General features: G+C 47.5%; 2 protein-coding genes across 7 annotated transcripts; one reads left to right on the forward strand and one right to left on the reverse strand.

Moving 5' to 3' along the window:
• Nucleotides 1–2,482: 2,482 nt before the first annotated feature.
• On the reverse strand, nt 2,483–10,967 carry LOC121308845 (heterogeneous nuclear ribonucleoprotein A1-like). 5 transcript variants are annotated; one of them, XM_041241525.1, is made up of 12 exons: nt 10,624–10,967; nt 9,257–9,373; nt 8,673–8,819; nt 7,957–8,167; nt 7,711–7,806; nt 7,501–7,593; nt 7,338–7,403; nt 6,702–6,755; nt 6,413–6,568; nt 5,892–6,029; nt 5,436–5,511; nt 2,483–2,511 (listed from the first exon to the last, which is right to left on the reverse strand). In XM_041241525.1, the coding sequence occupies exons 1-11, from the start codon at nt 10,636–10,638 to the stop codon at nt 5,447–5,449; spliced, it is 1,158 nt and encodes a 385-aa protein (XP_041097459.1). In that variant the 5' UTR covers nt 10,639–10,967; the 3' UTR covers nt 2,483–2,511; nt 5,436–5,446. The 5 variants fall into 5 exon arrangements, with proteins under 5 accessions (XP_041097459.1, XP_041097458.1, XP_041097460.1 ...); XM_041241524.1 differs by lacking the exon at nt 2,483–2,511 and adding an exon at nt 4,232–4,616 and having other exon boundaries at nt 10,624–10,965; XM_041241526.1 differs by lacking the exon at nt 2,483–2,511 and adding an exon at nt 4,232–4,616 and having other exon boundaries at nt 7,729–7,806; nt 10,624–10,961.
• Nucleotides 10,968–11,799: 832 nt separating this feature from the next.
• Nucleotides 11,800–18,654, forward strand: cbx5 (chromobox homolog 5 (HP1 alpha homolog, Drosophila)). 2 transcript variants are annotated; one of them, XM_041241514.1, is made up of 5 exons: nt 11,800–11,962; nt 14,582–14,775; nt 15,538–15,739; nt 15,830–15,930; nt 16,975–18,654. In XM_041241514.1, the coding sequence occupies exons 2-5, from the start codon at nt 14,630–14,632 to the stop codon at nt 17,126–17,128; spliced, it is 603 nt and encodes a 200-aa protein (XP_041097448.1). In that variant the 5' UTR covers nt 11,800–11,962; nt 14,582–14,629; the 3' UTR covers nt 17,129–18,654. The 2 variants fall into 2 exon arrangements, with proteins under 2 accessions (XP_041097448.1, XP_041097449.1); XM_041241515.1 differs by lacking the exon at nt 11,800–11,962 and adding an exon at nt 12,317–12,397.

The raw sequence follows: 18,654 nt of genomic DNA on the forward strand, positions 1-18,654 counted from the left end.
ACAACAGCAGCTTGGGAAGGGAAAGTGCTCAGGATTCACTGTGGCAAGTGTGCAAGGAGTCTGCGTCGTTCAGAAGAGAAAGTGCTCAGGATTCACTGTGGCAAGTGTGCAAGGAGTCTGCGTCGTTCAGAAGGGAAAGTGCTCAGGATTCACTGTGGCAAGTGTGCAAGGAGTCTGCGTCGTTCAGAAGGGAAAGTGCTCAGGATTCACTGTGGCAAGTGTGCAAGGAGTCTGCGTCGTTCAGAAGAGAAAGTGCTCAGAAGAGAAAGTGCTCAGGATTCACTGTGGCAAGTGTGCAAGGAGTCTGCGTCGTTCAGAAGGGAAAGTGCTCAGGATTCACTGTGGCAAGTGTGCAAGGAGTCTGCGTCGTTCAGAAGAGAAAGTGCTCAGGATTCACTGTGGCAAGTGTGCAAGGAGTCTGCGTCGTTCAGAAGGGAAAGTGCTCAGGATTCACTGTGGCAAGTGTGCAAGGAGTCTGCGTCGTTCAGAAGGGAAAGTGCTCAGGATTCACTGTGGCAAGTGTGCAAGGAGTCTGCGTCGTTCAGAAGAGAAAGTGCTCAGGATTCACTGTGGCAAGTGTGCAAGGAGTCTGCGTCGTTCAGAAGAGAAAGTGCTCAGGATTCACTGTGGCAAGTGTGCAAGGAGTCTGCGTCGTTCAGAAGAGAAAGTGCTCAGGATTCACTGTGGCAAGTGTGCAAGGAGTGCTCAGGATTCACTGTCAAGTTGCAAGGAGTCTGCGTCGTTCGTTCAGAAGAAAGTGCTCAGGATTCACTGTGGCAAGTGTGCAAGGAGTCTGCGTCGTTCAGAAGAGAAAGTGCTCAGGATTCACTGTGGCAAGTGTGCAAGGAGTCTGCGTCGTTCAGAAGAGAAAGTGCTCAGGATTCACTGTGGCAAGTGTGCAAGGAGTCTGCGTCGTTCAGAAGAGAAAGTGCTCAGGATTCACTGTGGCAAGTGTGCAAGGAGTCTGCGTCGTTCAGAAGGGAAAGTGCTCAGGATTCACTGTGGCAAGTGTGCAAGGAGTCTGCGTCGTTCAGAAGAGAAAGTGCTCAGGATTCACTGTGGCAAGTGTGCAAGGAGTCTGCGTCGTTCAGAAGAGAAAGTGCTCAGGATTCACTGCTGTGCAAGGAGTCTGCGTCGTTCAGAAGAGAAAGTGCTCAGGATTCACTGTGGCAAGTGTGCAAGGAGTCTGCGTCATTCAGAAGAGAAAGTGGTCATTCTTAAACATGGAAACAGCCACTTATTGGATTATATCCTTCAGATGTAAAACAAACAAGGTCCTATTGCAAGTGATTGCAGCAGCAGCAGCGTGATGCACGGTTCACCCGCTAATCTCCAAGTCGCGTTGGATAAACGCATCTCCTAAATGAGGAGTCAGTGTTTCCCCATTCACTTCATTACACAGTAACGCAGCTTGCAAACACACCCTCCCCAAACGTGAGGCTTCCTTCTCAGCTTCCTAACAGTCCACAGCTGGTTTAGTCAAGCTGGGAAAATCAATTCACAAGACTGCAGCCTCCAGCAGCCAATACTGTAACTGTACTGGAAACACAGTTTAACCTCCTTGCTGTGAATAGCCAGGCTGGGGCTCTTCCATCAAGTGCCGCTGCTCACGATACTGGCTTGATTGTCAGCTCGGAGTTTAGAACCCAGAAGGTCAAAGACCAAGATTCTGATGCCTTTAAAGAGATGTGCCTGAAAGCACCCAGCGCAGGTGTCATTAAAAACAATGCAAATGAGAACACAGACCTGCTTATTGTAACTGAGGAGTCAACTCAGAGTGGCTTACTGAGGGTTAAAATATATACACACAGACTGGTGTTTTATTGTGAAATACTATAAAATTGTTATTTAAAGTTTCATTGGGTGTAAAAATGAAGATAATAAAACATCTTGCAGCTTTTGCTCATTGTGTTAATGGATTGTTTTCTTATATAGAAGTGTTAGAGAGAGGGTTGCATCAGAAACACACAAAACAAAAACTAGTTTGCAAAACTTACTTTAATAAAAAAAATAAAAGCTGTCCAGCAGCTCCAATTAAAAAAAAAAAAAAAAATCCTTCTTTCAAAAGTGAACCATCCTCATGTAGAAGCAGTCCTGGAACAGAAGACACAAGGGTCATTTTAAAATGTGTACACATGCTGCCAAAAGCAATATGAAACAAGCAACAGCTGGTAGAGCAAAAGCAATTAAACCCACAGATTTCCATTGCGTTTAAAAAGCTTTAGGCAAAATCACGAGAGTCACCGAGAACAGCTGGGTGTGATTCTGCCCCAGCCAGCTCCCCTGCCAGCTGCAGGGCTGTGTCAAATTAAAATACTGCAGGCAGTCAACAGTACCGTGGTTTGAGACTTTCCATTGACTAGGATTGAGCCCAACCTTAACCCTACCCCACCCCAGCAAGCAAGGACTTCCAATGGAAGATTAAAACACACCTCAGCGTTTGGGACAGTGGTACGTGTTTCCACAGCTCAGTCAGTCAAGATACAAGCCAAGAGATATTCCATAGTCATCCTGAGAAGAGAGCAAGGGGACTGTTCATTCCACATGCAAGAAGAGACGAAAACACACAGCTCAGTATTTACACAGGAGCAGCAGCTAGCATTTCGTTTGGACGATCTGTTCATCTATAGCCCTGGGTCTCACTCGGCAACTCCAATTGGAATTAATTTGTTTTGTAAAATAAAAAGTGCCAAAATAGTTAAACCCCCATTTTCACAGTTCTAACCAACAGTCCTGGCTGACAAAAACAAAACAAAAAAACCACACAACACACAAGACTGTTCCTGTGCTTTCCACAGCTTACTTAAGCTGTCCAAGTTTCCACTGCATGCAGAAAAAAAAAAAAAAAAACACTACTCTGATTCACTGCATTACACATTTGACACTGGGGAAGAATCTTAAATTAATCTTAGATGTTGGAGACAAACTGTTCATGTTAAACAGATTACACATACATATTTAAACAGTAAATCCAATACAATAATGATAAAAGTCTGTTCTTACCTACTAGCGTGGAATAAAACCACGCCCCTGTGGAAGCTCCTGACTCTGCTAGTCTTACTAGCTCTTGTTCTGCACTCAAGTCTTGCCCCTGCTTGACTGGCCTCTTCCGACGGCTCTGCTACTGCTCTCCCTCAGCTGCTCCAAAGGCTAGCCTGCAGTACAGTGTAAGCTAGCTTCCTCCAGCACGCTTACCCACACTCCTCTGCTGCTATTGAAAAGGCTGTGCAGTTCTACTGTGCGTGTCACCTCCCTCCACAACGAAGGCTAACAGGAGCTAGCAGGAACCCCTGTTCATTCCCAGTAGAGCCCCACCCTCCCACACATGTATGACACTACAGAGACTCGGAACTTGGAAAGAGCCATTAAAACCAAACATTGTTTAGGATTTAGGGATCCAATTCAAAAACCAGTCATCCCTTGTGGTCAATATCCAGAGTAACAGGCTCTTGAACAAGCAGAATTAAAACTCTAGCTGTCCGTTCACTCTAGACACAACAAGACTTGGAGCGATCGTTTATAGTTCAAAAGAAAACACAGATCCCTAGTAGAATGGAGATCTGTAAAATTTGGGAAATTAGTCTGTTCCATTCACAGCTCGGGACAGAATTTGAGTCAACGAATTTACAAAACTGCAATTTATACCAACTGGAACAAGATTCAATTCCGTTCAAATTTTTTTTTTTTTTGGGGGGGACGGGCGCAGGAATGTCTCTGGAATAAAGTCTCAATATTCACAACCTCTCCCAGTCTCAGCTGAACGCTTGGCACATGACCTTTACCTGGGAGCCCCCCCTCCTTCCCCAACTCTGTATTTATACAAACTTGTTCAAGACCCAAGCAACTGGGCCAAGTGGGGCATGAGTCTACTTCTAGGCAAACCAAGTTTGTCCAAGGCTTCTAAAGTGTGCCGGTCTCTCAGCACGCAGGAGCAGAAATCACTAAAGCTACAACGGTAAAAACTGCACTCGCACACAGAGCAGGGACCCTGCTTGAAGACTCCCACTCCCTGAAAACGACACCAGCTTTAGAGGGATCATTCAAGGACTCGACTCCTTACTGGAAATCCAGTACTACAGAATTTATAAACACTACCAAAAACTCCCCCCCAAAAAAAAAATTCAGATCTCAACCCTGAGCCACAGGAGACTAAAGCTGGTGTCGACAACAGTGCATGAAGAAAGAGAGAGAAAGGACAGAGACATGACTAAACTGCACAAACTTGTAAAAATAATTGAAAGATGATTTTATTTCAAAGCTTGATTCTTCCTTGTTGACGTTACATTAAAAAAAGAAATCCTACAGATGCATTAAAAAGAAAAAAACAAAACTAAAAGAACCTCACTGGAATGCTTCACACTTCACAGAAACAAAAGCAACTACAGAACACCCTGCTTCACAGCAATTGACAAAAACAAAACTTGAAGCCGTCGCATGATTTCTTCTTTAAAAAGTTCGTTCAGTCTATTTATAGTTCATTGTAGATTTCTCTCCACCCCCCCCTCCCTTCGTGAAGCAGATGAAAACCTGCAACTGTGCTTGGCTGAGCAGATCTATGGAGTAAACCTGGCGCTTCCCTGTCACCTCTCTGGCTGTCCTCTCCTAAGTACTGAATCCTGTTGAACAATATGGAACAACATTGTTAAACTGGGCACTATCTTCAGAAGAGGCTACATTGAGTCTGGGAGCAGTGCAGCAGTAAACCTTCATTCAAGACCATTGTCTGGCATGGAAACGTTTGCCAGCGTGCAGGCTATAGCTGAAGTTGCCTCCCCTGGCTAGAGGCACGGCTGTGGTCGGGCAAGTGTGGAGACTGGACTGCAGTTAAAGGGAAAGCAAACTGTTTCCACACACCCAGAGCGAGCTACTTAAAGCAAGCCAATTGAAAAAAACAATTACAAGGCAAAGCAAAACAAAGGGGGGGGTGTTAAGATTTTGCAAACTTCACCTATATAAAAAGATCTAATCTGGTTACACTAGCATCTACACTGAAAAAATTCTGCAAGATCTTTTCACGATGTGTGGCACCGCTTCCCCTGAACAAAACTAAAGAATTCGAGTTTAGGTGGTCTCCCAATGAAGGTTTGCGACTGGAAGCCCTTCATTTAAAACAAAACAAAAAGCATTTCTTACTCAACTGAAGTTTCACATTGAAATCTACACAATAGAGAGCCCCCTCTTTACAAGACCCTGCAGTGTATGCCATTGACGCTGGTGTAGCAGCAGGACAGAGCAACTGAACACCTGGATTACAAAGTCTTATAAAAGCAGGGAGCGCTGCATTTAAAACACATTAGGAGGAGGTGCAAGAGGCAGCTGCACTAGCCTGGACAGAAAGCAGACGAGTTCTCTGGATCTTACACTAACTCTCCAGGTCACAAGCGCTCGCCCTGGCTGTGCGCTACAGTGTGGCATTGCGCTCCTGGACTCCTTACCTTGTCTGGGTTCAAAACCTCCTGCCACCCCCGCTGCCCCCATAGCCACCGCTGCCAGAGCCACCACCGTAACCACCTGGAGACAGAAGGGGGGGGGGGGGGGTCACAAGAGGTTAAGAGTTAAGGTCACATGAGTTAAGAGTGCAGCCACCCCAGCGCTACAACTGCAGACTCCACCTGCATGCAGTCTGAGGAGCTTCTGTTAGGAAGCACTTTCACTGCAAGACAGGACCTGGGAGCGTCGATACACCGAGCGCATGTGGCAAACTTACTGCACTATGTATATATATATATAATATATATATATATATATATATATATATATATATATATATATATATATGAAATCAAAACCATACGCAACGTACTGCAGGTTCTGTGCAGTATTTCAAGCAGACAAACTCATTCTGGTTTTTCATGCTGAAGCAGACTCTTCCACCGCCCCTCCCCACACACCTCCATAGGGGCCCCCAGCGTTCCTGCCGCCTCCACCCCCGAAGTTTCCTCCCTTCATGGGGCCGTAGCTGGACGAGGCCTGGCTGTTGTAGCTGCCGAAGTCGTTGTTGTAGTTTCCACCGCCGCCACCGAAGTTTCCTGGAGAGAAAAGTTGGAAGTTAAGACTAAACTCACATTTTCTTGTTGGTTCAACATATTCAAATATCTATATTGGTTGTATTTTATATTAGATTGGAGCGCAGAGTGAAGCGAAGGCATTCCCCAGCTACAGATTCTAGAATTCATCCTGGATTGTTAATTGCAGGCAACGTTGCTGGAACTGCACAAGGACTTAAGCCAGCAGCCCAGTGGAGCTCCATGGGGAATCGTATAACCCTTTGTCTCGACATGAGACCAGGACGACCTTCTGCTCTTGACACAGTATTTACACACCCTGCCTCGGGACTGGAGGTCCCAGAGGCTGCAGGGGAGTTTGACAGCGGAGTGAAAGGTTTGAAGTGTGGATGCAGAACAGCACTCACCTCCCCCGAAGTTGCCTCCTGCTCCTCCTCCTCCATTGTTGTAGTTGTCGTATCCACCCCCGTTTCCTCCATACCCGCCTCCCTGGTTACCGTAGCCCTGCCCTCCTCCTCCGTAACCACGGTTACCACCCCCATAGCCCTGGCCGCCACCATAACCTGAGGGAGAGAGAGAGACACAGTCTGACATCCTGCAGCTGCATCATCACAGGGATGGAAATAAGACTCCCGCTGCAGAGCAGTTTGATCCATTCCTGGTTTTGTTTTTTCTACTGAGTTTAGCAAGACACACCTGAGTTATTTCCATCCCCGCCATCATAAGAATTCTGCCTGGCGGTTGTATTAACTGTTGAGACAGGAAATAAGCGGGAAAAGCCAGAGAGAGAGTCAGAACACACACTTGAGCAAGTTAACACCCCACCCCAATATCCCTTCAGTGTCACTATACAGGGCAAGGCATGGGAGAGGTCCAGCGTTAGAGAGGGGCGTGGCAGCAGTTCAATCTCAGCCCCTGACCTCACTGTGTGTGACCCTGAGCAAGTCGCTGAACCTTGTGCTCCGTCCAGCAGAAAAGCAAAACCTATTGCAAGAGACTCTGCAGCAGCTGCTGCTGCTGATACCAGCTCAAAAGGCAAGCTGTAAAAGCTACCCAAGCTTTTTAAATTGAAAAGCAAAGAAGTGAACGTCCGATAGGGGCTGAATCGGCACATGCCTCCTCTAATGGGACCACTGGATCAGAGGCCCCTTCCTCCCTCCAGGGATAAAATCATGTGAAACTAAAACTGACGCTGAACGGCTTCTAGAAGGAGAATCAGATTTTTACATTGCAGCTCCCCATTCCAAACTAGTCTAAAGCCTCGCCCCAATTTAGATATGCAACTAAACACAAGCCCTCCATTTAGTGCACAGTCAATGGCATTTCCCTCACCATCTCCTCCAAAGCCGTTATAGCCATCTCCACCGCCATAGCCCCCCCGGCCACCACCGAAACCACCTGCAAGAAAAAAAACACAGGAGACTCGCTCAGCCCTGCCGGACACACACGCGCTCTCATTGACAGAGTGACACTGAGAAACACCGCGTCTACGTACCACGTCCACCGAAGTTCCCATCGCGGCCAAAATCATTCCCGCCAAACCCACCGCGGCCCCCGAAGTTGCCAGATCCTCCTCCGCCGCCACGCCCTGCAGGATCGAGAGAGGAGACGGCAAGGTTAGGAGCAGGAGAGCCGCGGGTTTGAATGCCAAAAGATGCAGAGTAGAAAGTGAAAAGTCAGACCATGAGGATTTCCCACAGCCTACCTCTCATCGTTTGCATACCAGCGCTCGCCATCTCCTGCTTCGACAGGGCTTTCCGCACTTCACAGTTGTGGCCGTTCACCGTGTGGTACTTCTGAACTGCAGAGAGAGAGAGAAGGGGGCAAGGTTACCCAAACCTGACTGTACAGGACCACACACACACCGACGATCTCGCTGTGCACAGAACACACTGCAGTAACGGCTGGTAGATGGGTACGGCTCACCGGTTCTCTCCTCTCACACACTTACTGACGATCTTGTCCACGGAGTCGTGGTCGTCGAACGTGACGAACGCGAAGCCTCTCTTCTTGCCGCTGCCTCGGTCGGTCATGATCTCGATCACCTCGATCTTGCCGTACTGCTCGAAGTAATCCCGCAGGTGATGCTCCTCCGTGTCCTCCTTGATGCCGCCCACGAAGATCTTCTTCACAGTCATGTGAGCGCCCGGCCGCGTGGAATCCTAGAGAGCAGAGAAGCACAAACAGACTTCAAATACAGGACCACAAATTACTGAACCTTCAGTTGTGGATCTAATAACTGTCTTAATTAGACCTTTTTAACAAGGTTCTTGGCTCTTACAGTTTGGAGTGCAAGTTAACTATAAAAAAAAAAAGTCAAATAGGAACAGAGAGACCAGGAGAGGAATGTCCAGCTATATAAAAGCTACCAGGCACTGGACTTCACTACCCTCAGCACCACGTTACCGGATCCCCAGCTAATGCACCATCAATAATACGTCATTGTGGACAGAACTACTTGTAACATCCCAGTTCATCCTGCATTCTAGTGGTATAATTAGCACTTGCTGTGAGCTGCACTATTTAACATGTGCAGCTTGCATTGTAACCCTGTACTGCCCTGCAACACCTGGAAGGTCACCTCAGATAAAAAGGCATCTGACAAATCTCAGGCTCAGCTCTGTGACAAGTCTAAAGAGCCTGCTGTCCCACGCAGGGCACGCTCACCTCTCGGGACACGGCTCTCTTGGGCTCCACCACTCTCCCGTCCACTTTGTGAGGCCGGGCCTCCATACACGCATCCACCTCCTCCACAGAGGAGTACGTGACGAAGCCGAACCCTCGCGAGCGCTTGGTGGAGGGGTCCCTCATAACCTGGGGGGGATTCAACAAAACGAAAACTAACAGCTCAGAGAACACGCCATGTAGAATTGCACACTTTTTTTTAAGTGTTCACCAACTTTATACAAAAACTTCTAAATGATTTCTTAACACGGAATTAAACATCGTGACCCAAGGAGGCAGTGCATGGGTGCGACTGATAAATAGTCTTGTTGTGTTACCAGCAGCTGCTGCATTGAAAGGACACTGTTTAACACCAAGGATTTCAATTTGGTATTTTAAAACAAGATTATATATTAAAACAATGATTTACACCAATTACTGACAATGTGTTTTGAACATTTTCCACTGCTCTGGATTACATATACTGAAACACACTAATTACACAGGTCGAGACAGGAATACAAAGATGATGTTACACAATTCAAAGGTGTGTGTATATACACACACACAGTGTCTGTGTTTCTTACCACGCAGTCTGTGAGCACGCCCCATTGCTCAAAGTGAGCCCTCAGACTCTCGTCGGACGTTTCGAAGCTCAGGCCTCCTATGAAAAGCTTCCGAAGCTGCTCGGGTTCACGGGATGCCTAAAAACAGAATAAACAAACAAACAAATAAATAGAAATCTAGCCTGGTCAGGCCAGGAGATACACTGCGCTTCAGACTGAAACACGAAGCGGCGCCTCGGCCCTGTGCAAGGGGAGGTAACTACACAAGCCCTTCAGTGGCAAAACCGATCTTATAAAGATTACAAACCCATCTTAATGAGACCGTGTTAAGCATGGAGATGGGTAGCTTGTGTAAAGCGGCTTTGTGTTTTTAAATGGCTTTATCAGAGTGCGTCCCAGACGAGAAAATACAAGAATAAATACAAGAAAACGAGGGAGACTCTGCTAGCGGTGATACAGCCTTCAGGAAGTCAGGGGGTTAATACACAGACGCTGAAAAAAAAGCTACGGAGATTAATAAGCGAAAGCTTCTGGACACGCCTGAGCCGCCATGTTTGTTTCAGAGAGGACAAAGAAGACATTAAAAAACAACAGCATGCTTTTACACGCGAGAAGCGAGCCCACAGCCCACGGGTGCGCGGCGTGGACACGGCGCCGTGTCCTGCACCCTAATCGAGATTGCAATCAGATTATAATCTGCAGCGGGCAGGGAAGCCGCAGCCCCGTTTACAGCAGCCGCATGGCCGCGGCTTGCGAAATGGCGGAGGAGCAAAAACACAAGAGCACCACCGACCATGACAAACAACTGAGCCACTGCAATGCAAAACAGCGTGATACTAAACTAGAACATTTTACAAGAGCCCCACTGCAATGCAAAACAGCGTGATACTAAACTAGAACATTTTACAAGAGCCACTGCAATGCAAACAGCGTGATATTAAACTAGAACATTTTACAAGAGCCCCACTGCAATGCAAAACAGCGTGATACTAAACTAGAACATTTTACAAGAGCCACTGCAATGCAAAACAGCGTGATACTAAACTAGAACATTTTACAAGAGCCACTGCAATGCAAAACAGCGTGATACTAAACTAGAACATTTTACAAGAGCCGCTGCAATGCAAACAGCGTGATATTAAACTAGAACATTTTACAAGAGCCACTGCAATGCAAAACAGCGTGATACTAAACTAGAACATTTTACAAAAGCCCCACTGCAATGCAAAACAGCGTGATACTAAACTAGAACATTGTACAAACGCGCCCCACTGCAATGCAAAACAGCGTGATACTAAACTAGAACATTGCAAACGCGCCCCACTGCAATGCACGACTGGCTGGATCGTGTTTTATTTCCAGAAAGCGCAGGGGCGCTCCTGGCTTACCTCGGATTTGGACATGCTGTTTTATGCTTGTCTGGCCGCTCCGTTGCTGCAGAGAGAGCCCGAGATGCAACTCGTCACTTCGCCTTCGGGTTATCAAGAGCACAGAGCCCGCCTGCCGCACGCAGCGATTGGCTAGATCCGTCCTGTTGCGTCACAGAGGGTACGGCTTCTGAGCGCGCATTGGGCAGCGGGCTGTCTGTCCTGAGCCGCCCCGAGTCTTTCACCAAATCCGCTTCGCAGTTTCATTAGCCCCGCCTGTTTCTTTTTCTTTTTGTGAGGTCATGTCGTTTACTCGCTCTTGATTGCGTCCAATCCATTGTCAATCATCTGTTTTGAAAATAATCAACGGTTGAGGCGTGACGTATTCCCACGTCAGTAAAATAAATGAATGAATAAATAAGTGTATTTATTATTTAGTATCTTTTCTTTTTTTTTTTTTTTGGTAATGTTTTTATTTACAACACACATCTGAGTAAAGAGGCAGCACACGTATCATAAAAAACAAACAAACAACAAAAAAAAACTGGTTTAAGTTTGAATAGGAATATTCGACGCACACAATACGAGCAGTAACCCCCCCCCCCCGGTGTGTGTGTGTGTGTGTGTGTGTGTGTGTGTGTGTGTGTGTGTGTGTGTGTGTGTGTGTGTGTGTGTGTGTGTGTGTGTGTGTGTGTGTGTGTGTGTGTGTGTGTGTGTGTGTGTGTGTGTGTGTGTGTGTGTGTGTGTGTGTGTGTGTGTGTGTGTGTGTGTGTGTGTGTGTGTGTGTGTGTGTGTGTGTGTGTGTGTGTGTGTGTGTGTGTGTGTCAGTGTGTGTGTGTGTGTGTGTGTGTGTGTGTGTGTGTGTGTGTGTGTGTGTGTGTGTGTGTGTGTGTGTGTGTGTGTGTGTGTGCTGTGTGTGTGTGTGTGTGTGTGTGTGTGTGTGTGTGTGTGTGTGTGTGTGTGTGTGTGTGTGTGTGTGTGGTGTGCGCGCCTGCGCGGTGTGTGTCGTGTGTGTGTGTGTGTGTGTGTGTGTGTGTGTGTGTGTGTGTGTGTGTGTGTGTGTGTGTGTGTGTGTGTGTGTGTGTGTGTGTGTGTGTGTGTGTGTGTGTGTGTGTGTGTGTGTGTGTGTGTGTGTGTGTGTCGTGCGCGCCTGCGCGGTGTGCCTCGCTGTGCCTCGCTGTGCGCGCGCGTGTTCTCTCTCTCTCTCTCTGTCTGTGTCTCTCGCGCGCAGTCGCTGCTCTCGAGCTCAGGCGGGAGACGCGGTTTCGGCGGGTTCAGGGAGCGGAGCGGAAAACACAGCGAACAAAACAAACAAAACAAACAAAACACCCGCCCGGAGTCACGCAGCGCTTCTCACTCGGTGAGTCCGCCTCTCTGAGAGAGCCGCCGCCGGCGCAGCGCCGGCTTTCACATACAGACAGCTCTTTAAACGCGAAAATGGCTGTTTTCCCGTCTCGCAGTCAGAGAGGATGGAAGAGAAAGACGGAGGGGGAGGGGTTGATTGGCAGCCGCGGCGGCGAATCACAGCCCGGGCTCTCGCCAGGCCGTGCAATGGGAGCGCGGCGGGGGCGGGGCTTCCTGCGCTGGCAGAGCCCGCTTCCCCACGCGTGTTTGTGTTTTGCTGTTAATCGCCAGCACTGGGGGGAGATTATCGGCGCTTCAGATCCACGCTGCGAGGTTTCAGTTTCACCGGAGATTCAAACACACCCACCCCCCGAACACCACGAGGAGCCCGGGGACAGAGACGAGGACAGCGAGGCTTTCCGGGGGGGCTGGGCCAGGGGGGGCAGTGCTGGTGAGGGTTATAAACGATAGCTGCTCGTGTTGTTGCTGCGATGTGTTTGTTGTTTTGGTTAATTGCTCTCTCAGTTTAAGTCTGTCTGCTATCCGTATCAGACTCCTGCGTGCGTTTGTTTTGTAAGCAGAGGACCAGGACCGAGTCTGAGAACCCCTGCTCTGCTCTCTGGTCCACATTCGCAAAGCCTTTCAAATGACTGCCTTTTTATACGAAGCGCACCTTCATTCAGTAGATTTTCTTGCTAGTTTGGGAAAGCTCCAGTTTCTTGGTTAGTATGTGGGGTGGAAAGCCACAGAGCGGAGTGCAGCTCAGCGTGTTCCTGTAACATCGTTCAGCAGCTTCCATGAAGCAGAATGAGATTGTTCCAGAGGGAGCTGCAAAGCCTTTGTCCAGAGCTGTACTTGTAGATAGCTTCCATATCCACATGCATACTGTAGAGACCGCTGTGACCTGTTATCTTGGCGCTGTTGTTGGATTCACTTTAATTGTTACTTGGCAGCAGAATTGAAACTTCGTAAGGCTGCAGGGAGGGGGCCAAAAAATACCTTTCTCCCAGCCCAGCCCCAACAAGAGTTTTCAGAACAAACATGCAGCGGTCAAGGTCTGCCGAGAGTCCCTCCCTCCCTCTCTGTCTGTTTCTCCCGCTCCCTCTTTGAGTGCAGGCAGGGGGAGTGGAATCCACACACTGTCCTGCAAACAGCTGGAGTGGGAGAGCGAGCTGGCTGGCTGCCTTTCTTTCCTTACTGGCTGACTGTGCTCCTCCTGATCTCTGAGCAGCCCAGACAAGCAGCGTTTTATTTAAATTAACCAAGCCCTGCTGCTGTACATCTCAATTCAGTGCCAGATGCACACATTCACACCTGTGATGACCTGGCCCCAAGCCTGGAGACAAGTGAGCCCTGCTGAGCACCCTCCCCTCCCAGCCTGATCGCTTTACCACTAGAGTGATTCACCCCTGAGGTCTGTGTGCTGCTTTGCACTGCAGGGGAACCAACAAAACATGAAGTAAGCGAGTGAGCAGCTTCATTTCATCACAGATGAGTCGGGTGCAGGGTTCACGGTTCTTCGCGCTGCGCAGTCCCAGGATCACGGTCGCTGATGTATTTGAAATTCTGCTTTTAAAATATCCGGCTGCGCTCGCTGCTTTTTCTAGGTGATGCGAGACTCTTGCTCCTCTGTGTGTGTGTGTTTTATATAATGCAAAGTCTTTTTAGTTCCGGTTTCATGCCTTGTTACACATTGTTTTGAGTCTCTTAAGTTCACAATTGGGCTGTTTTTATTTATTTTTGTATGAAATGGTTGAAGTTGTGGAGGATGGATTGGAAGTGCGTTTGTTTGTTAATCGCGTCTCTGGATTTGTAAATGAAACGTTTGCAGCTCTCAGATTGTGTTCACTGCTGAGAGGAGAGCGCTGCCCTGCTGCCCTGGCTGGCTGAGGAATCTTAAACCCGTTAGAGGCCTAGACGTGGTCTTTGAAATGTTAATGCAGGAAGGGTTGTGAATGGGGGTGTTAGCGCAGGGAGGGGGGGCGGCAGTGTCGGGAAGTGTTACTGACTGTACAAAGTGCTGGTTACAGAGTTGGGGTCCGTGCCTGTTTAAAATCAATTCCCTTTTTAAATAGATTCCAAACACATCCCTGATCCGAATTGCCCTGGGCAGCATTCTGTTAAAATTAGCTTCTCACAGACAGCAGCAAACCAGTCACTTCAACTGAAGTCGCTTTTAGTTGAACGAGCGCAACAGTTATGTTTCTTAAATGTAATTTTCCCTGGTTTTGTATTTTGGTTTATTTTTATCCCCAGGATCAAATGCAGAGGTGTGTTTGTTTTATTTTCTGATCTTCATTCTTGTAACTTGAGTAACGGGTTCAAACATTTGCAAATTGTAATATATAAATAGGTGCTTACACTATTGAGCTGTTCCAGTGCTGGTACTGAACTAAATCCTTCCACACCATCTGCAGGGTGACTGGAAATCAGTCTCATCACATCAGTGATCCGGTGCTGTGTTCATGTGCTAAACTTACTTTCTAATCACTATAGAAACGTCTCTAACCTGCTGGAATAACTTTTCTGCTGTATTGTCCTTGCGGTGTGAAGTCTCGCTAACATCCCTGCGTTCCTCTGTGTGTGTGTGTGTGTGGGTCTTGCTTTTTTGTAATGCCTCCTCCCCTTCCTGCAGAGACACACTCAAATCCAGGCTTGTCTGTCTGTTCCTGGTCACTCCAGCATGGGTAAGAAGACTCTGCCACGGGAGGAGGAAGAGGAGGAGGAAGGCTCCTCGGAGGAAGAGGAGTACGTGGTGGAGAAGGTCCTGGACAGGAGGGTCGTGAAGGGCAGGGTCGAGTTCTTTCTCAAGTGGAAAGGCTTCTCCGAGTAAGGGCTGCTCAGAACGCTTCGTTATTGTTTATGTGCTGTGTGTGTTTTATAAAAGCTCTTCTGTAGTCTGATTCTGGATTCTCAGATGTGGAGTCCAGTGAGAACCTTGCTGCCCCTCATGGCACCAGATTTACAATGAGTCTGAAATATTCCCTCATAACCTTGGAAATACTGGGAGCCTAATAAGTTCAAACTTTCTCACAGTTAACTAAGACCAATTTTAAGTTCAATTACTTATTTATTTATTTTTTTTTAGTAAATAATATAAGAAGTAGGAAATGTGTGTTTTAGAAAAGCAGGTGTTTTTATTTGAATACTGTGAAATGAAATGGAGATGCTGTGCTGGCAGGATTGCTGCTTTTGAAGAAGCTCTCGATTCCTCGTGCAGTGGGGGGGGGCACGCTCCAGTCCTCGAGGGACCGCGGCGTCTCCTGGTTTTCATTCCAACTCAAGATCTCAATTAACTCCAGGGAGCGAATCGTTTCTTCAGGTGGACGTGTTTAATGTTTTTCAAGGTCCTTTTTTACAGTTGTTTTTTTTTTTTTTTTTAAATGCACATGATTTCAGTTCTCTGTAAACACGTTGAGGCCTGGAGAGAAGTGTTTAAATTAATCAAACACTTAGACCAGTTGAGTGACTGAGAGCTCGGGGTGGAGCGAAAGCCAGAAGGCACTGCGCCCCCCCTCCGGGAGCTGGGTTTGACACGCCTGGGTTAGTGGTTGTTCTGACCCCCTCTCTTTCCCTGTTCGCCTCGCGCAGGAAGAACAACACGTGGGAGCCGGAGAAGAACCTGGACTGTCCGGAGCTGATCTCCGCGTTCCTCAAGACTTACAAGAAGAAGGAGGGCAGCGGGGGGGGCAGCAGCACAGCGGCTAGCGGGGGGCGCTCTCGAGACACCGGGAGCAAGAGGAAGAACGCCAGCGAGGACGACGAGGAGAGCCGTGCTAAGAGGAAGAAAGAGGTGAGAGGATTGAGGTCGCTGTTTGTTTCGTCGTTCAGAATGATGGCAGCCCTCGCTCTGTCTAACCGTTTTTAAACCTGTGCTGTTCAGGACGACGTTCTGATTGCCAGAGGCTTCGAGAGAGGTCTGGAGCCAGAGAAGATCATCGGAGCCACAGACTCGTGTGGGGATTTGATGTTCCTGATGAAATGGTGAGTCTGAGAGGCACCTGGGGCGGCGAGGAGGAGGGGTTCATCAAACCCCAGTTATAACTGCAGTGGCTGTAGTGCTTGCATTACTTCATCTCAATTAGACCCTCGCTGTGTTTCAGTGCAGTTTGTATTTGTTATTGCCAGTCGGGGTTGGTTGAGGGTTTGTATTGTGTGTGTTAGATCTGTAGACATTTCCTCTACACTAAACAAAGCTAGGCTGTTGAAGCGGTTATTCAATTTTTTTATTTTAGTTCATTTTAATTTTGCTGACCTGCTTCCATGAAACTTTAAGGAGTTTGTTGCTGTATACCTCTCTTATTTGGGGGGGGGGTATAAAATATTTTGTTCTAGTGTGACACAAGCTTTGTTTGCCTCGGTTTCACTAGCATTAGAAACGCCTGTCTGCTGGACTCTATTTCTTCTAGTTTCAGTAACACTGATGAAGGCACTTCTGCTGGACTCGGTTTCAGTTTCAGTAACACTGATGAAGGCACTAGCATTAGAAACGCCTGTCTGCTTGACTCGGTTTCTTCTAGTTTCAGTAACACTGATGAAGGCACTAGCATTAGAAACGCCTGTCTGCTTGACTCGGTTTCTTCTAGTTTCAGTAACACTGATGAAGGCACTAGCATTAGAAACGCCTGTCTGCTTGACTCGGTTTCTTCTAGTTTCAGTAACACTGATGAAGGCACTGGCATTAGAAACGCCTGTCTGCTTGACTCGGTTTCTTCTAGTTTCAGTAACACTGATGAAGGCACTAGCATTAGAAACGCCTGTCTGCTTGACTCGGTTTCTTCTAGTTTCAGTAACACTGATGAAGGCACTGGCATTAGAAACGCCTGTCTGCTTGACTCGGTTTCTTCTAGTTTCAGTAACACTGATGAAGGCACTAGCATTAGAAACGCCTGTCTGCTTGACTTGGTTTCTTCTAGTTGCTGTCTAACGCTGAAGGTAGTAGCTGCAGTGTCTCTTTGCCCTGTGTGTCTCTCTCTCTCTCTCTCTCTCTCTTTTGCTCACTCTCTGCTGCTCCCTGTCCCGCTGCAGGAAGGACTCTGACGAGGCTGACCTGGTCCTGGCGAAGGAGGCCAATGTGAAGTGCCCGCAGATCGTCATCGCATTCTACGAGGAGCGGCTCACGTGGCACGACGACGGAGAGAAGAAAGGGAAGGAGAAGGAGAAGGAGAAGGGGGCGCTGTGAGTGTCCGAGCCTGCAGACACACCACCTCGATACCCACCCACACTGACCAGCGTCGGGCAGCAAGGAGACAAACAAACGAAACGAAACACACTCTGGAAATACCAGTACAGCCAGTCCCATTGCACAGGGGTCACTCACTCACTCACTCACTCACTCGCTCACTCACTCTGTCTCGTGTTTAAATGTGCGCCCCTGTAATACAGGGCTCAAATCAAAACCAATGCAACAGGGAGCTCTGGCTGAAGCCGCAGTTATCCAAGGATTTTTAAAAGGTTCAAACATCTCGTCACTTCTTTTTCTTTCTTTCCAGGAACCCATTCCTACCCAAAAATAAACGGTCCAAACCAATTCATTCTTGTCACTCGCACCAATTCATTCCAGGGGCGTTACCGTCCAACTAGAAAGAAATCTCTCTTTCCATGTAAACAGGATATTGATTTTAATTGCGGGGTCTGCTGCTTTTTTCAATATTTGTGGTGACAAACTAATATACAGGTGAAAGAAAAGTCGTTGGTATTTCTTTCTTGTTTAATCAGACAGCACAGAGGTCAGGCTACAGGTGAAAGTGTGGTGTGTTGTGTGTAGATTTTTTTTATTTTTTTTAAACACTTCTCCTTTACCTGACACTGCACTCCTCTCCTGGTTTGCTTTTGTAAAATGTTATCATTCATTTGCTCCCCCCCCCCCCTCCCAGAACACTGCCGATGATGTGATTGGCTGGTTTCATAGACCCCGCCCCCCTGTAGTGGTTCAAGGCCAGCGCTGTTCAGTGCCTCTGAAACAAGGCGGTCGTGTCTTTTAGTTTTTAAAGCCTGTTTTAAACTTGCATCCTGGATCATGCTGGGTCTCTTGCACAGGTCCGTGCAAGTCGTCCCTTTCTGAGGTCACAGACCCATGTGAGAGCCGAGTCTGTCCAGGTGCAGGACCAAGGATTGGGAACCACACTGGTTCAAGTGGGAGATGATGTGACCAGTACAAAACGCTGACTGGGGAGCGTGTGTGCCGGGCTTCTGACAAGGAAAAGGGCGGGGGGGGTGTGAGAGTCGACGGTTTTTCCAAATGAGGCGAGATGCATTTCTGATCAGTCCTGTAAGTAATTAAAAACAAACTCTCAGCTTGTTTGGGTATTTTTGTTTAAATGCAGATTTTCTGCACTCTGAGGTTTTGTCACGGTATCTATTTTTATTTTTTTGCAAAGGTGTTCTTGGCTTTGTTCCTGAGCGCCCCGAGTAAACAGGGTTTTACAGATCTTGTGCTGTAGACTAGAGAGCAGTGTACTTAGCAGCTTGAGTATTAAATGCAATCCCTTTCTCATATTTTTTTTTTTTATATGTAACATTGAAAGTTGCACCACTTGTGACTCAGATCCAGTTGATTTTGTCTTGGATATTTCATTGTTTTTGAAAGGCGAGCAGAGTTTATCATGTCTTTGGAAGTGTTACTGTAATAAATAGATAAACTGCTCAGCACCTTTTATTTTGTATGTTCTTGTATCAAAAATCTAGTAAACTTCGTTTTCAACATTC

The sequence above is a fragment of the Polyodon spathula genome, unplaced genomic scaffold (assembly GCF_017654505.1).
Source record: "Polyodon spathula isolate WHYD16114869_AA unplaced genomic scaffold, ASM1765450v1 scaffolds_784, whole genome shotgun sequence".
In the NCBI taxonomy this organism is placed as follows: domain Eukaryota; kingdom Metazoa; phylum Chordata; class Actinopteri; order Acipenseriformes; family Polyodontidae; genus Polyodon; species Polyodon spathula.

Excerpts from the sequence above, each read along its gene's own strand:
- cbx5 (XM_041241514.1), top strand. The coding sequence starts at position 14,630 with ATGGGTAAGAAGACTCTGCCACGGGAGGAGGAAGAGGAGGAGGAAGGC. Across the intron at positions 14,776-15,537 it reads AAGTGGAAAGGCTTCTCCGA|GAAGAACAACACGTGGGAGC; the intron begins GTAAGGGCTGCT and ends CGCCTCGCGCAG. Across the intron at positions 15,740-15,829 it reads GTGCTAAGAGGAAGAAAGAG|GACGACGTTCTGATTGCCAG; the intron begins GTGAGAGGATTG and ends TGTGCTGTTCAG.
- LOC121308845 (XM_041241525.1), bottom strand. Across the intron at positions 8,820-9,256 it reads GCGTGCTCACAGACTGCGTG|GTTATGAGGGACCCCTCCAC; the intron begins GTAAGAAACACA and ends AATCCCCCCCAG. Across the intron at positions 5,512-5,891 it reads CGCTGGGGGCCCCTATGGAG|GTGGTTACGGTGGTGGCTCT; the intron begins GTGTGTGGGGAG and ends TTCTGTCTCCAG.